The sequence below is a fragment of the Cottoperca gobio genome, chromosome 24, assembly GCF_900634415.1.
Source record: "Cottoperca gobio chromosome 24, fCotGob3.1, whole genome shotgun sequence".
NCBI lineage: Eukaryota > Metazoa > Chordata > Actinopteri > Perciformes > Bovichtidae > Cottoperca > Cottoperca gobio.
In genome coordinates this window covers 13,664,509-13,683,650 of record NC_041378.1, presented here as the reverse complement: position 1 = coordinate 13,683,650, position 19,142 = coordinate 13,664,509, and the positions used below count along the sequence as shown (strand labels likewise).

The following is a 19,142-nucleotide window of genomic DNA, read 5'->3' as shown; positions in this document are numbered from 1 at the left end:
GAGCCGTATCTACCCCAAAGGGGGCCGGGTGGACTCCAGTAATTACATGCCTCAGATCTTCTGGAACGCAGGCTGCCAGATGGTCTCACTCAACTTCCAGACCCCAGGTACCACAGCACACATCATGGGACCTCTGACCTCACACACACCCATATCAAGTACTCCACATAAAGCACATGCATATTACAAGCACAAGTGCATATACAAACGCAAGCATTCAATTAACCTTCTGATGTAAGAAAGTGCAACATGCAGTGAACTTCTGACCTCACATATTCATACACTACACTGAAAGCATCTTCTGTATGAGTTATCTGGATAAACATGAACTCACTAATCAACAACCCTCACTGCCCCAATCACATGCACACATCCAAATATACACATGCCAAGAGGTACATTTGGACTTAAAGAAGATCCTGTTTGGATTGAAATGTTCGTTTAAAATGGTCAGTTCCAAATTACAAAAAGTTTTCTCACTCACTGCTAGTATTAACTAGCCATGCTGATACACTTTGAATTTATGGGACATGGTTTTCAGAGATCTGCACCCATTCCAATACAATGGATACCAACATTTTATTACAGAAACATTGTCCCAACTCCCCTGGAAAGTTTCAATGCAAACTGCACACATCTGTGGTTTGGTCTGATTTGGGTGAACAGAGAAAAGTGTTTGAGTCTATGCAGAATCGGCGATGGCGTCACAATCAGAATTCTGTTTGGGAAACCATAGTGCTATTTCTCTCCACATTGCTTGCTTTATAAAAACAATGTCCACTATATACAAGATCAGCCGAATAAAGCATCTCACCGTATTTGTGACATAACTCTAAATCCTGCACCTCACTGGGCAAAAGCAGACGCACAAACACCTGTAGGAGCATAACACAAATTAGTTTCTAGTCACTGCAAATGGTTTGCATGTCATTTTGCAGCATCAGGATATGCATGCATGAAACCTGAGTGCACATACACACACACACACACCCTCTTAATCTACTCACACACTTCATCTGTTTGCCACTCTGACCATCTCTGTTATACACACACACACACACACACACATTTTCATAAACTGCTGCTGGCACATGCATACCTATGCAGTGAGTGATGCCTGTTGGAAACAGCTGCTGCCCCATGGCCAGAGGCAAAAAGGGGTCGGACCATATGGTCTGCTGGGAGCGGAGCATGTGCGAGCCTGGAGGGGGGGGGGGGTCACTCAAGAGGTGGAGCTTCTGTGATGGAGTGATAAATGGTTAGAGGGGAGAAAAGAAGAGAGATGTCAGGGGGGGAAAAGAAGAACAAAAAGCTCCACAGAAACTGAGGCAAACGAAATGAATTGTTTTAAGATGTGTTGTTTGTGTGAGCAACATCTGTGTCTCAAGTCACTTCTCTCGTTCTCTCTCAGATCTGGCCATGCAGTTGAACCAAGGAAAGTATGAGTACAACGGCTCCTGCGGGTGAGAACAGCTCCTCACTCCCGTCCTTAGCTCATTTCCATCCCTCCCTTCTCCACCCCTCTCTGAAGCTCATCAATTAAAGCTTGTCACATCTCATTAGTGGTTGCCAGCGGTGACCGTAGCTACTGTCTGCCCCGAGAGCCAATGAGGGCTTTAGTGAAGCGGGCTCCTTGCAAAGCGCTTCTGAAGCTCTCTGCAGTCATCTATCTCTTCCTGTCTCCGTCCCTCGGCACTAATGCTGTCCCTGAGGGGAGAGTTTTCACTGCTAATGCTGGAAATCTCATATGTGGGAAGATCGGGGCTTTTGCAGACACCCATCATTACTGAGGCCCCGGGTTAACACACACACTCCCACAGACAAAGCTTTATTACCTTATTACCTTATTACCAAAACAAACAATTTTACAAAACGTAGTATTTTATTATCAGGATTGTGTATTTCATACCATCAGTGTTCCCACATTTGATCTAAAAGGTAGATTGATTTTGTTGTGTGTGTGTGCATCAGGTACCTACTGAAGCCCGACTTTATGCGGCGGTCAGACAGGATGTTTGACCCTTTCTCAGAGACGCCTGTGGATGGAGTCATCGCTGCAACCTGCAGCGTACAGGTCAGGTCATAGGACGCTTCAATCATGCTGGAAAATTGTTAAACCCTATAAATGAAAGGAAAATTACAACATTTTAGCATAAGACTATAATCCATGGTGTGTTATATGCTACTCCAGGGATGCAGAGCTGTTGTCTTATTACACACATCTTTACATCTTTGTTGCTTGATTGTATTTCAGCGTTAATTAATAACAGTGAATAATTATTTCTTAAATGATATCCCTGTGAAATCTACGCCTTCAAAAATATTTATAATGATGTCTTTTTCATTTAAGGTGTTCTCTGGTCAGTTCCTGTCGGACAAGAAAATTGGCACGTACGTTGAAGTTGACATGTACGGGCTGCCGACAGACACCATCCGAAAGGAGTTCCGCACACGTATGGTGATGAACAACGGACTGAACCCAGCCTACAATGAGGAGCCCTTCGTCTTCAGAAAGGTAGCGAGAAGGGCAGGAAAAGGGGTTGCTGGGTTAGGCGAAGGAGGGAGCAGAGGAGGTAGCGATAACGGATACAGTGATGTAAAACAAAAGTGCTGCACTTATTCAAACGCTGTCTGCATTGTGATGAAATCTGAGGTATTTGAGCAGTAGGAGGAAAAGGAGAGGGGAGGACAGCCAGGATTTGGATTGGAAGAAATGGAGAGAGAGAGAGAGAGAGAGAGAGAGAGAGAGAGAGAGAGAGAGAGAGAGAGAGAGAGAGAGAGAGAGAGAGAGAGAGAGAGAGAGAGAGAGAGAGAGAGAGAGAGAGAGAGAGAACAAATATAAGATGGCAGTACTAGCCAGAGTAAATATGAGAGGAAGGAAGCAAGACAGAGGAAGTGAGCGAGTGATTTGGGATGAAAATGTGGTCATTTGTAAAAGTATCACAAACCAAAACGGAGAGGGGCAGAAGAGGAGGAAGAACAAGGCATCTAGTTTGCCTGTGCTTTGTTTCGCAGAGAGAAAGAGAGAGGAAATAAAATCAAAGGACAGCGAGAAGAAAGGAACAACAAACGGAGAAACAAACAATTAAGGATGGAGGAAGAGAACAAAAGGGAGAATAAAGGAGAGAGATTGGAGATACAGTGAGCGAAAGAGGGAAACGTGTGTGTGCGTATGTAATAGTGCTGCTCTCAGCAGAATGAGGAGTCTCTCAGCCATGACTGTGACTCCAGCTTCCTAACACACACCATCAATCACAGCCTGCCGCAGTGCTGCTGTTCACACACACACATAAACTTACACAGTGCTATCAGAGGGGCATCACAAGCAGAGCTGATGGCAAGACTCATTTCTCAAATCTACAAATGCCCTCAAGTACTGCCACACCTTTTGCATGCATGCATACACAGCACTGTCAAAATGACTCGGAGCCAACAACACACAGCAGCTGCACTCTCACACAGTACATCAGCGAGGCTACATTTGTGTAATACACACGTACACACAAGCGGGAGCTTCCACCCATTCATCTCTAGTGAGTATTCTTCGGTCTTATCTCTTACCTTCCTTTTCGTCTAGGTAATAATCATCCTTCTCTCCGTTCACTTATCTTCACACACAAGGCCAGTTAAGACTCTCGCTCTCTTTTTTTCAAGGGTGTGCACACAAGCTCATCCACAGACACACACACACACACACACACACACGCATATATACAAGATTTACTCCACTCCCTGCATGTGTATCAGCTGTGGAGATGGCCTCGTCAGTAGTCAGATATGCTGCATGTCGCTGCACTATCATGCCTTTCCCTGTATCACACTGTGACCTTCGCCTGATGGTGTCTCCTGCAGTTTCATCCTTGACCTTCCCCTTAGATGATGCCGTTTCTGCTTTAGCTTAAAGGAGAGACCATTTTACTGCAATGACTCGGAATAGTTTGTTGTCAACCTATCTTCATCAGAATGAGTGAAGTAGACTTCCAGCTGTTCCACATGTCTGATGACCAACTCTCAGCTGTGACTTTTATTTTACCTCACACTTTTTGTCCACATCTCTTTGCCGCCGCTGTTTTTCAACCCATCTTGTTTTCCTTTATTTCCTTTCTCCTTCCCTCCCTCCTAGGTGATCTTACCAGATCTGGCAGTGCTGCGCATCGGCGTCTATGACGACAACAACAAGCTGATTGGCCAGCGCATCCTGCCTCTGGACGGCCTGCAGGCTGGCTACCGTCACATCTCACTGAGGAACGAGGGCAACAAGCCCCTGTCGTTGCCCACCATCTTCTGCCAAATTATCCTCAAGACCTACGTGCCCGACGGCTTCGGAGGTAAGGAGAAAAGGAACACACACACACAATTACAAAATGTTATGTTTAACGTTTGTGTTCTTCAATGTGTAAATGCAGAATTACAAGTTTGCAAAAGTCTTTCAAGTTTCATTTGGAACGATAAGCAACTACATACTCGTGAAACATTCATGCAAAGGCCCAAACATTGCTGGGGATTGGCTTTACCCAAAAGACTGATCCAACATTGGGCCAGTTCAAAATCCCTCTAACCCTTCAGCTCACCTCTGGGTGAGGATGGGGTCTGAGATGACCCCTAAACATTCTCTGCCCACTGCACCTCTTGCTCTTATATCTAGCTTGCGGGCTGATCACCAAGTAATTCTTCAGACTATAAAGATATGGTCACAGTTTCGGAATACATTTGGCACCCATTCTGTCCGACCGCCTTTTTACTCCATCTTAACTCGATGTGGCTTTCCGAGGATGGCATTCAAATTAAATGTATTTTGTTAAGGATTTATATATTAAAGAAGTGTTTACCTCATTTAATCAATTATCATAAAATGAGCTTTAAGCCCCCATCATACAGAACTTCTGTCCTTTTGCTCAGACATACTCTTTAATCAATCATTCAAACAAGGACCTTTGGAAACGAGACTTTGACGACCCTTTACTATGTAGGAGGCAATACTAAAGCATGTGCAGAAATCCTCCCCACGCTGTAGACACAAGCTCATCCTATTTTAAAAAGACCGTCCCTCCCACCTTTCTGAGACTTAACTGAAAAATACATCCTAATATTGACCCCACTTGTGAGAGGTGCGGCGACTCAGCTTCACACGTGTTGGGCCCGCCCTGGCCTTTGTGCTTTCTTTGTGTTTGGATCTCTAAGCGAAGTATATGGTGTCAGTATTGATGTGCAACCGATTATTATACCATGTTTGGTGTCAATGCGAATTGGTCACCTAATATGCACAATGTTAAGCTGTTACACTTGTACTCAAAAGAGATTGGCTGATTCTTGCTGTTCTGAGTTTGTATCCTTGCACTTATTGTAAGTTGCTTTGGACAAAAGTGTCAGCTAAATACAATGTAATCTAAAATAAAATACATTCTGCAGGTAGTAAGTCTAAATGTAGTATGGGGACCTTTTTTAATAGTTTAATAACATAGAGGATGTAAATGAGTGGGACGACCTATACTCTATACTACCTCTATACTAATATAATCTTCCTGGTCTGTAATAGGATTACTCTTTGAATTAAGTGTAACTGTAAAATGTTTGTCTTCATTTTCTTTTGTTTTTTTGTAACCACACGAGGATGTCAGGAAGGGCTGGTTGTGGGTTGGTTTGGATTTGTTTTGTTCCGTACTTGCTATCTGTTAAATACCCATGAAAAGAATTATAAGTTTGTTTCATCCTGACATACTTTGTTTTACTGCTTCGTGTGTTTATGGCTGATAATAAAGTTGTTTCTGTGGCCTGTGGTGAGGAGAGGGGGGGGGGGGGGAAAAGGAGTACAAGGCAGCTCTCTCTCCCGCTCTTACTCTCTGCCTTGGGTTGGTGTGAACATTCAGAGTAATGGCATGGTGCAAATGATGATGATAGTGAATCTGCAGTAATAGACAGTTTAAAACAGGCAGAAGCATACAAATGAGCACGACAATTGGAGTTGTCATTAAATAAAGCCAAGGGGCTTGCACTGAGGAACCATTACTGGAACCATTATAAGATCTGCTGCCAGAATCACTTCCCTGCCAGACACACAGCACTGTACATGGAGCTCAAAAATATAAATCCTTATTCAAACAAATTAGATCCTACCCCAGACTTGGCTAGTATACTCTCCGTACATTGAGGTAGTACTTCATCATGCAAGAGGAGGATAGCTTTTGTGGTAGTTCTGTAGAGCGATGTGACGTTAAATCAAACTCACTTTGTTTACTGCCTTTCTTATTGCGAAATTACATTTGGGTTACTAGAAAGAAGAAGTATAATTATAAAAACTCTCAGATATTTGGATATACATGGCATAGAACAATCCTTCTTATCAATGCATCTTTTATTTTCCCTATACTACACTAACTAATCTTTGTGTGTGTTTTTTAGCAATTGTGGATGCTCTATCGGACCCAAAGAAGTTCTTGACCATAGCAGAAAAAAGAGCTGACCAGATGAAGGCATTGGGGATTGACACGGTACACATGACAGCAAACACACACATGTGAAGCTTCAGTTGTAGTTGATAGAGAATGCTGATTGACTGGGTACAACCAGCATTCACTCACATAGCTAAGCTTTTAATGCCTGCGTCCATACAATAAAAACAATGACCCTTACCATCTAATTGAATAATTTCCCTTTTGTAGAACGACATCGCAGACGTTCCCAGTGGAAGCTCAAAGAACGACAAGAAGGGAAAGGGTAAAGGAGACACCGTGAAGACCAATGTGACACCGCAGACCAGCTCAGACATGGCCCAGAACTCCAACTCTGCTCAAAATAACACAGCAGAAACCAAAAAGGGTATATATTGACTTTAAAACACTTTAAACACATGCATATATACGCTTTGTGGACACACACGGAGTTAAACTTCTCTTTTCTCTGCCGTTTCAGATACTGCACTCGTGCCTAATGTCAGCATTGATGACTTAAAACTAATGAAGGTTGGTAGCTGAACTCTCTAACACAGTTAGGCTCAGTGTGCGAGACAGTACATGTGGAAGAGGCACAGAATACATAGTAGTGTTCAAAAGGTAATTGTTTGTTATTATGTAAGTAAGTAGGGTTAGTAGTAGGTAAGCTTTTATCAGGTTTCCATCATGTACATACTGCAAACAAGTAAACTATACATATTTACAAAGCAGGTGAGGTGTTTTAGTATTTATTAAAGGTTTTGCTAAATGATGATATTAGTATAATGTGTCGATGATTGTACAATGAAAGGTATGGTCACATTACAATTCCATCTGATGAAATGTATCCACGCTCTGCGGACGTGAGGTCACATTTCTGATGCAGGTAATAAATATGTCCTCTGAACTGAAAAGGCATACTTTTGCTTTAATTAAAAGAGGTGAACGGTAGACAGGGTGAATATTCGTAGGACAACAGTGTAATTTGACCATACCTTAATACTACAATGGTGAAATTAGACATTATTACATAGTTATACTGCTAAAGAGATGTAATTACAAGCACCTAATATACTGCACTATGTCTTAGAACATCTACTGATGTGTAATTATTTTAAAATGACGTGTACAAGATCAATAAATGCAATTCTCTCCCACTGCAGACGTACCTTAAATTGATTAAAAAGCAGCAGAAGGAGCTCAACACTTTAAAGAAGAAACAGTCAAAGGTGGGTGATTGTTTTACTGCCGACCTGTCTGTTGGTGATGCAAAGAGGCTGCTGCTCAGTCATTGATGCTCAGAGAGGCCGGTTCCACCTTTCATCTTCCACTGCTTCATTAACTGTACACACACACACACACACACACACACACACACACACACACACACACACACACACACTGTCTGTCTGTCTGTCCATTACAAACACTCGTAAATGCGGCCACATAATTAATGTTTTGTAAGAAATTAGACTTGCTAAAGTGGCTTTTCCTTTGACCAGAGCTTACCATAGAGACCATGGGGAGTGCCGGATCATTCATAGTGGCTCATTAATTATCATAGTATTAAGCGCTATTGTGTAACCCATGTATAATAGTACCATCCAGACCCATCTGTTGACTGAATGAAGACGACTGCTGGCTCATTACTTGATGTAGACAACAACATATCAATGTTTTTAAAATCCTAATTACAGTTTCGTATTAACTGAGAGCACAACAGTGCTATGATGTGTGTTTTAGGCTTAATTCTCATCTGCTCATGGAGGAAGTTGATAAAGTAAAAGGTTACAATTGAAATTTAACGGTATAAATAGATACTTAGGTGTTACACATTTTCTTTTTCCAATAGGATCAAAATACAATGCAGAAAGCCCACTGCACACAGGTGGACAAGATGGTGTCACAGAATGATAAGGAGAAGACAACCCTGGAGAAACTACTAGAGAAAGCCATCAAGAAACGAGGGTAACTGAATAAAGAGAACCAAACATACAGCAAAACAAAATACAAAATGTGTCATGCATGTTTTGACATCAATGCATTGCCTGGGTTGGCTGTGTCTGCTACTTCAGGTCCAGGGACACCAGTCTGTCAGTTTCTGTCTTCAGAGCAAGAGTCAAATGTGATCGGTGTTTAAAGTAGCCAACATTGGTAACATTGAGAAACCTCCATGTTAGAGCTGCGTTATTGTATTAATAATAAATCATGTCAGATATACAAAACCTTTACACAACCTTTTGGAAAACCAAAATGCCATTTTGTTTGTGATCAATAAGACAAGCCTTGTTAAAACTTCTACCATCCCCTTAAATTTGACCTGCATGGTCTTCAATTGTCCCTTATATGTACTGTATGTGGTTTCCTCGCAGGGAAAACAACTGCCAAGAGCTAAAGAAGGAGACAGAAGATAAGATCCAAACACTGATCGCCGATCACAAAGTGAAGGTAACTCTAAACTTCTTACCCCCTTTCCACAAAGTTATTACCGACAGGACCTCATGTTACCTTGACTGAGCCGTGTACCTGTAACCTGTGTGTGTGTGTCTCCGTGTGCAGGTAAAAGACATCACAGCACAGCACACTAAAGAGTGGTCAGAGCTGCTCAGTAGTCACAGCAGTGAGGAGCAGGTGATGAAGGACAGCCACGTCACACAGCAGTGCGAACACCTCAAGAAACTCCTGACCACAGTCCAGGAGCAGCAGACCATGCAGCTCAAACTCATCCATGAACGGTGAGACGCTGACACGCACACACACAACACACACACACACACACACACACACACACACACACACACGTGTATACACCCATTTACTGTAGGTGACCAGATCCAGAGGGGCCGTGTATTGCTAAACTGTCACCCTACAGTCGCTGTAAATGTTGGTTGTTTTCTTCCAGTACATGTGGCTTCTTGTTTAACAATTTTAGGCAGAGCAAGGAGATGCGTGCCAACCAGGCCAAGATGTCCATGGAAAACAGTAAAGCCATCAGCCAGGACAAGTCCATAAAAAACAAGGCAGAGAGAGAGAGGTGGGCCAACATGTATATACTGTATCCATCTGTTATGATGTAATCATTCAGCGGTACATTAACTTGTTGAATTGGTACGTTGTGATTGTGTAACGCCATGATCCTGATCCTTGTGCTGTTAAGGAGGGTGCGGGAGTTAAACAGCAGCAATACCAAGAAGTTCCTGGATGAGAGGAAGAGGGTAGGTTGTTTTAATATTTCCTGTCATTTATTTTTACATTTAGCTCATATTCTCCCAATTTAGTGCATAATGAATAATACCATAGGAATGTTTGAATATCTAAGACTAGTCCAGTGCTTTCATTTGATTTTACATTCTAATGAAACGTTCCCACTTCACTGGTCTAAAAGGAAAGCACGCATTTTCCCTGTTGCAGAACATATATGATAGATATCACACACATGTTTCACTTACTTAACAGTAATGTAGTAAAAGCCTAAGCCTGATTGATCACAGTGACAACTATTCTTAAACCTTTTTAAATGTTGATGTTGCACAATTAATGAACACTATGTGGCAACCTGTCCTGTAGTGCAGGGCTTCTCTCCCAATGTGTGTTGAGATCAGTGGTACAAATACGGGAAAACAATACTAGAAGAATTAAAGCAACTTTGTTGGGTCGATGTATTTTTGTGATCTTCATTAGTTTTGCCCAAAGTAGAAAAACAGGGCTCGCATTAAGGCCAACCATTGCTCTCAGCGGTCTTTGACTATTAGTCACGGCTTGAGAGTGTAATTACTTATTTAAAGTATTAAAGAGTAACCGAAAGGTCATTATATTTTGTCCCTGTGTGTCTGCAGCTGGCCATGAAGCTTCAGAAGGAGATGGAGGTGCTACAGAAAAACCAGAGAGAACAGTTGGAGAAACTGGAGAAGTTCAATGAGCAGGTACGACAGATAGAAGAAACACATTTGAGTGCCAATAAACTGTAGATTTGAGAAGAAATGACTAAAGATAACTGGCATGTCTGCCATCAGCTGACTGCTGTTGTCTATCTTTATTAGACCCGCTGCATAAACCATAACATCTCTTAGTTTATGGTCCTTTGAGCTCCACTCACTTTTTAAGTGTAAATGAAATTGGAGGTGGTGACGTGCACTTCTCTGGCTGATTTCTTCCCTAGATGATGGCTGCCCATTCTGTCATCTGTGATGTAAACTGTAATTAGTTTAGCAGGAAGTTTTCCGTATAGCTGGCATCAGAATTGCCTCAAGAGACTTACAGATGAGCAACAATGTCGGTCCCAAAGAGTAAACGGTCCATTTTAAAGAATCAGAGTTTCAATGCACAATGTTCTTCATGCTTTAAAATAGCTTTGTATTGAAGTGTTTATTCACTTGACTGGAGTGTACCTGCCCTACTTTTATTAAAGAAACATTATGCAGTAATCTGTATCTGCAGTTTTAGAGTACCACGTGTTCACCTCTATTATAAATATGGACAGCTGTACACAAGCGATTGTTTTGATTACATTACTTAATGATCCGAGCTGCCAGTCGTGGCCGCACGCCTAACTAAGTGAATGTCTAACTGACAGAAGCTTCTGTTAACAGAGGTTAGCGGTTAGCGTTACTTTAGTAAACTCAGTAAATCACAGAGTCGACGGAGGACACCAGAGGAAAGAACGGAAAATATTTTCTTCAAAAATATGATCCAGTTTCACCAAAATCAACGGGTATTGTACGACCCGCTCACCAAATGACATAGTGCGAGAACAGATGTTTCTGAGTGGGACTGACGGAGACACCGTTCTCCACATCAGCGTAGCATCAGAAGAGTTTTGAAGCTGTTATTTGAAAAGGTAAAATAGTTACACAAAGTTTCTTTACGTGAACATCACAAGTCGTAGAGACTATAAACGGTATAGTTCACTTTGCTTATGAAGGTATCATAACTCCATCGTTCCATTTTATTTTGCCATCTGCCACGCTCCATCACCTGTACATGTCTGACATGTGTGCACATATTCATTTGTTTTTAATATGATTTGCTTCTTCCGGCACAGCTTTTGAAATCACACCATGCAAACAAACAGGTTGAAGGTAAGCATCTCCATCTCACTCACCTCTACCTCTGATACCAACCTTTCTGTCAGTGCGTCGCTTACTGATCGCGTTTCCTTAGACCTCTCACTTATGTTACTCGTGTTTTCATCGCCTCCAGTTTTCTGCTGGACCTGGTCAAATCTGTGTTTCCATGCTATTTAAATGACTACTATAATGAACATGCTTGAAGTGAGTCACCACTGACTAATTCAGGGAAATTGTACACGACAGGTTTGCCTTTGAAGAGATTGAAAGATTTTCTTTTTTTTTTAAGAAGAACGTGATTCATTTTTCTTTGTATTGTGAAATTCTATTCTCACATTTGTAGTCTGCAGCTCTCGGGGTGTCAGCAGTGCCAACAAGCAGCTTGAGTCATTTATCACCATGACTCACCAGCTATTACTAAGCAGAAACAGCCAGCTCCCAACCGGCTGTCACACACTATGAAAGCAAATGATTAGGAGCTGGAGTGAAAGCACAGTGTCCCACATTCACTACACGTCACTTCTACTAAGCCTGTGGTTTATATTACCTCCAAAAGTTCAAGATCAAAAGACAAAATGTGGATCTTCTGCAAGTGTTGCGTGTTGATTTCAGTGTGAGCTTCTGTTTCCGTTCCTGTGCGTTTGTCTTAACTGTGTTTTCTGTCTCCTCGAAGGCCAAGGACATGCAACAGATGGTGAAGTTGGAGGAGGAGATGGACCGCAGACCTGCCACGGTGGTGTGAGCAACTGAGACAGAGGCACACACACAAACGTACACACACACACACACACACACACACACACTACACACACACACACGTGCAGGTGCAGAAATACTCCACCACAGATAGCCCTCTACAACCTAGAGACATTACCCTGCCTACGTCACTGTATCTCTACCTTTCCGTCATGTTTCCCACACAAACAAACACAGTAGCCCTCCCCACTACACCCTTACCCCACCCACCAACTTTACACCACTGAGCCATTGGTACTTATCACTGTTTGACAGGGGGTTTAACCACTTATCCCGAGAGGAAATGTTACCTCGGAGGCGGAGCAACATAGAATCAGACGTATCCCCTCCTCCACTGTATGTAGATCTAAATGTTCTATCGCCTTCAATGTTCTCTTCATCCTACGGGCAACACAAGCTGCAGCTACTGGTGGACTCATACACACAAACACAACACACGCACAAACACGTTCACTCACGGGAGGGGGATATCCATTCCCTTTTTTACTTTTCTTTCTTTCTTTAAAAAATCGGTACCCGATTAACCGCTCCAGAAACATTGTGCAAGAGGAGAGAAGAATATGTATAAGATTTAATGTCATTTCAGCACAAATGAATAAACTTTGTGAAACACACTGTACGCTACACACCAGTCCTGTCCTGAACACTTTGTATGTGATAGACCATCATAACAATGTGGGAAATGTAGCAGTGCACTACTGTAGGTTTTCTGTATTTCAGTAAGAATGTATTTAAAAGAAAAAGAAATCACTGTATGAAGGAGTAGCAAACCCCACGTGTCACCTATACCTACAATGCAAGCTGTGTGACTTCACAAAGATGTTACTTACTTTTTTGTTCTTCAACAATGTTACAGCCAACTATAAAAAGGCTTATTATCTTGCTGAGTCAGAAGAGTATAAAGGGATCACGATGGATACATGTTCATTTTGATTATTTACTGATTTTTCCAGGTCAAATTTTAGTTTGAATTACGAGATTGTGCAACTGCTGTCATTTTTTTTACAATTGAGCTCAATCATCATAAGTTTACACCTGAAAACTCAACATGTAATACTCCTGGGCTCAGAATCATGTGTACTATGCAAAAAAAAAAAAAAGAATGAAAAACATGATTCCCTCAAAGTTGAAGGTGTACAAAACAAAGTCAAATAATCAGGACAGTGACCAAGAGAAGTATAGATAAAAAGAATACAGTAATAGATACCAAAATGTGGTTGCTTTTTTTTAGCCTTTAATGTAGTGATAAAATTGATGGCAACGACCCAAAAAGTTACAAAACCTAATTGAAAATATGATGATATAATAAAAGGGGACAGCTACTAATAAGTTAAAACGTTAAAGTTGCAATTGACAACTTTTTTTGCTTTAATTTACAAATATGAAGTTAATGTTGATAGCACAATGTCAAGGCTATAGAATGATGACACCATCTGCGTTTAGATTGGTTTCCTAAAAGCCATGCAAGTCTGTCTGCTTCCGGGTCGCGATCTCCCCTCACAAGGAAGGCTCGCTTCACGGCACACAAATGAAGAGGATACGCTTGAGTGTTGCCTATAATTATGAAGGTAATAAAATAATAACACAGAGGCTCCGTAGTCTGAACCAAGACGGCAAACTCTTTATAACTCCCACAGTGTCACGGCAGCACATTACAGCTACACTCCTTCTGCTCTTACCTTTCACAATAAAAGCCCTAGACACATACACTGCATCACTGCTTACCAGAGAGCATTTTGCTAAGAGGCAACTAAACAGAATAGCTTACAGTAGCTATCCCCGGGTAGCGGACAGTGGAACAACCGGTTTAACCCAGTTGGTGGAGGCAAAGAAGGCGAGTGATACAAACCTGCTCTATTAAGCTAGATCAGGAAGTAACAAACCTGCCTACTTATTAATACCACCAGGCTTGCTTTGGATAGTAGACGGGCCACAAGCAGTAGCCATGTTGCTAACGACATATGCACAAGTAGATCAATCTTCTTGTTCATATGAACATCAACGGACAGATGGGGGAGGATTTAATGACTCTTTGCATGAAGGAGTTTTACTCTTGAAACTCTTGTGAAATTGTGCAAAATCTGTAATGCACTGGTAACTAACTGAATCCATGCCTGGCAGCACATTAATTCTGCTGTAATACATTGTTTTAATTGGCCGGGCCCATCACCATCGGACAAAAACCTTTTGCAGACAGAAGTCAAAGGCTTCTGGTGTAGTCAGTGTCCCACTCATTAAAGCGTTGTTGAAGTGAAGTGCTCCCTTAATAGCTTCTTGATTGCACGTTGGCAACCTCAGCTTGTAATCCTCGTCGTTTCCCTGCTTGCCTTCGGTCAGGGGTTTCGGACGGAGTAATTATAAGAGATTTGTAACAAAGCCTGTGACATGACTGCCACACACTTTATACACCAGGGATTTCAGACCAGGTCCGTACCCCTCTGTGTCCCACACCCGTTCCCTCTTAGTTGTTATGGGACTATGGAGAGCTTGAGGAAGCACTATTGTCCGCAGCCCTGGTGACACTGCTGGACAAAAAGCCACTAAAGAGAGAGAGAATTTTAAAGTGAAGTATTGCTATGAAGTAATCCTGTGGGCACTGTTAGTGGCATGCCATGCAATGTGAACGCTTGGCATGATCATATGTGCACAAATAATACAAATATTGACCAAATGTCCTAATAACGATATGACAACACAAAAGAAACACGAGGATAAAAGCACCTCAAGGGTATTTTGTCCTTTTAAAAAAAATATTTTTTCTGTAATATTCTGCTGTAACACACGTAAAGGGTAGACGGGAAGTTGTTGTATATACTGGAATGTATGTAGTTTAATTTACTTTTTGACCAATTGTGTTCTGTCATACAAGGGCTCAGGGGATAGTGGGTCTGTGGGATGTTGGGGAAGACATTTATCAACCACTGGGTGTTCTTGTTTATTCTTTTTGTCTCCGTTTTCCAGTCTGCCCTTGCTGCACCACACAACACAGTATAAAGCTCTCACCACATATCTAGTGCAGAGATAAACGAGTAAAAAGTGCTTTTAAATTTTATTCCATTGCTTTCAAATGTGCCACTCAGTGTCTGTTAGGATGGTAAAATTATTTTGTGAATGATAAAATGCCAAATTAAGGGGTTATTTATATGAAGATATATATAAATAAATGCATATATATATTATATATATTAGATATGTGTAGTTTAAGATTATTATGTTTGTTAGAGGCTTTTTTGCACTAGTGGAATGTTTTTGTTGTGTGATTACATGTAACCTTTGGCTCTCTAGTTTGTCAAAAAAAGCAGATTATTTTTGCAGAGCAAGTCACCGATTTAATTTCCTCAGTTTCTACTGTATCTCCTCTTTGTTTTCTATTTGAACTGTAGCTTGTCAACAAACCATTATGTGCGTGTTTTTGTATTTATATTGTATTGTTGAACTTAAAGCAATGAAAATACTGTTGTTATCCAGCTCCTTTAATACTGTTTTATAGTATGTGTACCAATAAATCCAGGTGTAAAACAGGACATAACCACGTGGCTCATTTGTGTTTCTTCCAAGTACAATTGGGTCTTTTTTTTTTGTCAGAACATAATCCTCCTGTTTGACTTATGGTCAGACTGTTAAACATGTGTAATTAAAAATAGAAGTAAAAGTGGTGTTTTGGTCTTTGGTGCTTTGTTTAACTTTACAACACCATCAATGGTATTTCAATGAAAATTCATCTTTTCTTCGACTCATTAAAACGTTATTCCCAACAATAGAGATTGTTCATCCCTTCAGCCTGCTCCCTTCTGATATCTGATCATTTTGTATTCAAAACGTTTCGAGTGTGGTCGCACTGTGTCAGCGGGAGTGCGCACACCACCCGCGCACTTATTTCCCAGACAATGATTACTGCAGTCTAATCACATTCAACAAGTGCAGGATCAATTCATATCCCAGATCCAGTCGTGAGCTCAGTTGGCTCCAGCGCTGAAGCTCTTAATTGTCATTATAAGCAAAGTATTTCCATTAGAAAGACGAACAAAGCGCCGTCTTTATGTTTGCGTTGCCCGGCAACTCCGTGGCTTGCCTCTTCACTATATAACAGAGGTGATGGGTTTGTTTGGACGGCATTCGTTTGGATGAGAGGTTTCCAAAACTGCTCCAGATTATGGAAAGATAACATTTCTCCGATACATTTTTGGGGCCATTTGAGAATCATGCTCAAGGCTCAGGGAAAGTCTGATGGGCAAACAGGCACTAAGATCCTCCTGGAGGCGATGTCCAAAGATAAAGTCCACCTGGCCAGGTTCGTTTTGGACGCTCTGGATGGGGAAATCGTAGACTCCAGAACAGAGGGCGCACCGACCCCCCTCATCTCCTCTATCCTGCTGCCTGATAGTCAGAATCGGTGTAAATTTGTAGAGCTTCTGCTGCAGAGAGGCGCCAATGTCAACCGTCAGGACGGCAACGGGCGCACCGCGCTCAGTTACGCCTGTGAGAAAGGCTTCCTGGATGCTGTGAAGGTCCTAGTCCGAAACAATGCAGACCCGGAGATTGTGGACGTCTGGGGGAACACTGCGCTAATGTACGCCACCGTGGCAGGTCACTCCTCTGTGGTAGAGTTGTTGGTGAGATCTTTCAAGAGGCTGGGTCTTCAGATAGACAGGCTGAATAAAGTTGGTAAATCTGCTGTTGACATGGCAAAACTTCTCGGTCACACAGAGTGCATCTTTGCGCTCACTAACAACTCCAAGAAGGGCCGGGAGGCTGAGGGAAGCGCTCACGGAAATGGGCAGCCGCGACTTAGTTTGGGATGTGGTGATGTCAATGATACATTTGGGAGGAGAGTTGAACCTTTAGTGAATAAACGTGAGGACATCCAAACGTGTAATCATGCAGATTGTCTATTGGTTAATAATTGCTCGTGGCCACCAAGGCCTCGGGGAAAGCAGAGTCGGTTGCCATCGATGGACTCTATAGAGGAGTTTGAAAGAGAGAATGACTGCTCCTCCTCGGCTTCACGGGAGCTGGTCTTCTCCGAACTCCTAACCCCTAAACCCCCTCTGCGACCTTCCGACCATTATCCCAACTCTAAACATCCTAAACCCGGGGTTGACCACCTCCCCCGTCCTAAACAGGGCTGTGAGGCTCAACACATGTATTTCTTCTCACCCCGGCCGCGCAGAAGCATCCACAAACCCAACGCGCCCTCTACCCTGGGCATCCTACTGGCTCCCATTTTTGATAACAAAAGTGAGACTGAATCAGGGACAGAAAAATCTAAAACGTTAGATTTCTGTGTGCGCAGATTTCACGACAGCTACTATCAGAAAAGATGTAGTCTGCCAACGAGTATCCTCAGCCCCACACCTCCGGACCGCACACTAGTGCCTGTGCGTAAATCCAGAAACATGAAGTGGCGCGAAGCAGAGCCTCCTCCGTTTACCGCACCAACTGCCACGACTTCAGCCACGACTTTCTCGGTGCTGAGCAACAAACTTCTACGCCGATTTACCTCCCCGGAGTTAAAAAAAGATGCACAAGAGTTGGAGGAGAATCCGATGTTAGCTTCGAGGCTGATTCCGCGATCTGAAACTTTTCCTCAGGTCAGAAATCATCCCCAGGTGGGCAGTAAACCCAGCATCGACAGCATCAGCTCCGTCAACTGCGAGTTTGGCATTCTGAAATGAAAAAGTGCGCCATGCGTAAAAATTGTTTGTCTGTATTTATCCGCTACCAAGATTATCACATTACTTTTAGATTGAATTACACCAGAGAGATTATCTTCTACACTCAATGGTGTTACTTCTCTAAATTCACCTCCAGAAATGTGTCTTGTGTTGTGATCCTCGGTGACCTTCAGAACTCAAATGCCTTGTCTGCAAGTGATCAGAGCATCCAACGTTATGTCTAACGTTCTCCTTACTGTACAACAACAGAGTGGTGACTGTATAGCCTATCCACCCTGCAAAAGTTTCCACCATTTTTAATCCGGACGCTACCAACCTAAAGGTTTTTAACTACAACGAAATAACTGAAAAATCAACAGCAATTCAAAGAACTTTGCATAAACGGTGTGCGTAGATGCCAGCACCTGCCAGTTGGATACTGCAGCTTCAGTGAGTGAAACGCAATGTGAAACTTCTAGTTTCAGTGTCTATGGCTGTTCCTGCGTTCAGCTCCTTTTGGAGTGGGCGGGGTTTGCATCGAAGGTGGAGGGGCGATAATAAATGATAAATGATTTAATACAGCATTTACTTGTGTTGTGCAACAATCTTTCATATGTTTATGTATTTTCAACACATCGTGTTGAATTCTGTTGGATGTTCTGCCATCTTCAATGACTGATTTTGATGGTGGCCATTAGCGAATAAAATCTCACTATCTGAAATGAACATGTGTCCTGTGAACATGTGAGTGTGTGGGAGAGAAACAGAGAGGCACTCAATCGGAGAGCATTATTGTGAACAGTATTAACAGTATACTTTCAAAAAAGTTAGTATATCATTCTGCATGTCGTTTTTGTTCTCTGGTTGCGGAGTTTGGTTGATGGGTGAGCACGTGCTATTGCCGTGTGGGTAATTAGTATCAAATTAACAATCGTACAAGACACAAAATATGCCCAAGTGGTTCCAGTGCCAGTTTCACTTGTATAATGTCTGATACGTTTCTCAATACCAAACGAGACAAATGTATTTGTAGAAGTAAATACTATAACATTTCGCTTCATTGAATAATGCATTTAATGGAAGATCTTAAGTCTCTATATTAGATTAAATGATTTTTGTAGACCTCATTCTCACTAAATCAGCTGCAACCTTGCAGAAGTGGAGTTTGAGAGAGAGAGAGGGAGGGAGGGGGTGTTGTCGGCGTTTCCCTCCAGACATACATCATTTCAGCCCAACCT

The 19,142-nt window shown here is 42.2% G+C and overlaps 2 protein-coding genes across 3 annotated transcripts in view; both read left to right on the top strand.

Annotated features, from left to right (window-relative positions):
* The window catches only part of plcb4b (phospholipase C, beta 4b), a 67,365-nt gene extending 51,586 nt beyond the window's left edge, over positions 1-15,779 (top strand). The window contains exons 24-40 of one of the 2 annotated variants that reach the window (XM_029425171.1): positions 1-107; positions 1,412-1,463; positions 1,972-2,074; positions 2,351-2,515; positions 4,124-4,328; positions 6,400-6,488; positions 6,660-6,816; positions 6,910-6,959; positions 7,592-7,657; positions 8,281-8,396; positions 8,801-8,876; positions 8,988-9,163; positions 9,361-9,462; positions 9,586-9,643; positions 10,265-10,351; positions 11,470-11,506; positions 12,168-15,779. The exon at positions 1-107 is cut by the window's left edge and continues 18 nt beyond it. In XM_029425171.1, coding sequence (XP_029281031.1) covers positions 1-107; positions 1,412-1,463; positions 1,972-2,074; positions 2,351-2,515; positions 4,124-4,328; positions 6,400-6,488; positions 6,660-6,816; positions 6,910-6,959; positions 7,592-7,657; positions 8,281-8,396; positions 8,801-8,876; positions 8,988-9,163; positions 9,361-9,462; positions 9,586-9,643; positions 10,265-10,351; positions 11,470-11,506; positions 12,168-12,244 — 1,723 coding nt within the window. In that variant the 3' untranslated portion in view covers positions 12,245-15,779. The remainder of the gene's footprint in view (positions 108-1,411; positions 1,464-1,971; positions 2,075-2,350; positions 2,516-4,123; positions 4,329-6,399; positions 6,489-6,659; positions 6,817-6,909; positions 6,960-7,591; positions 7,658-8,280; positions 8,397-8,800; positions 8,877-8,987; positions 9,164-9,360; positions 9,463-9,585; positions 9,644-10,264; positions 10,352-11,469; positions 11,507-12,167) is intronic. The other variant, XM_029425172.1, reaches the window with a different exon arrangement.
* A 711-nt stretch (positions 15,780-16,490) lies between these two features.
* Positions 16,491-18,558, top strand: LOC115003658 (uncharacterized). The gene has a single exon (XM_029425548.1). It carries the CDS (start codon positions 16,513-16,515, stop codon positions 17,923-17,925), a length of 1,413 nt encoding a protein of 470 aa, XP_029281408.1. The 5' UTR covers positions 16,491-16,512; the 3' UTR covers positions 17,926-18,558.
* Positions 18,559-19,142: the final 584 nt, after the last annotated feature.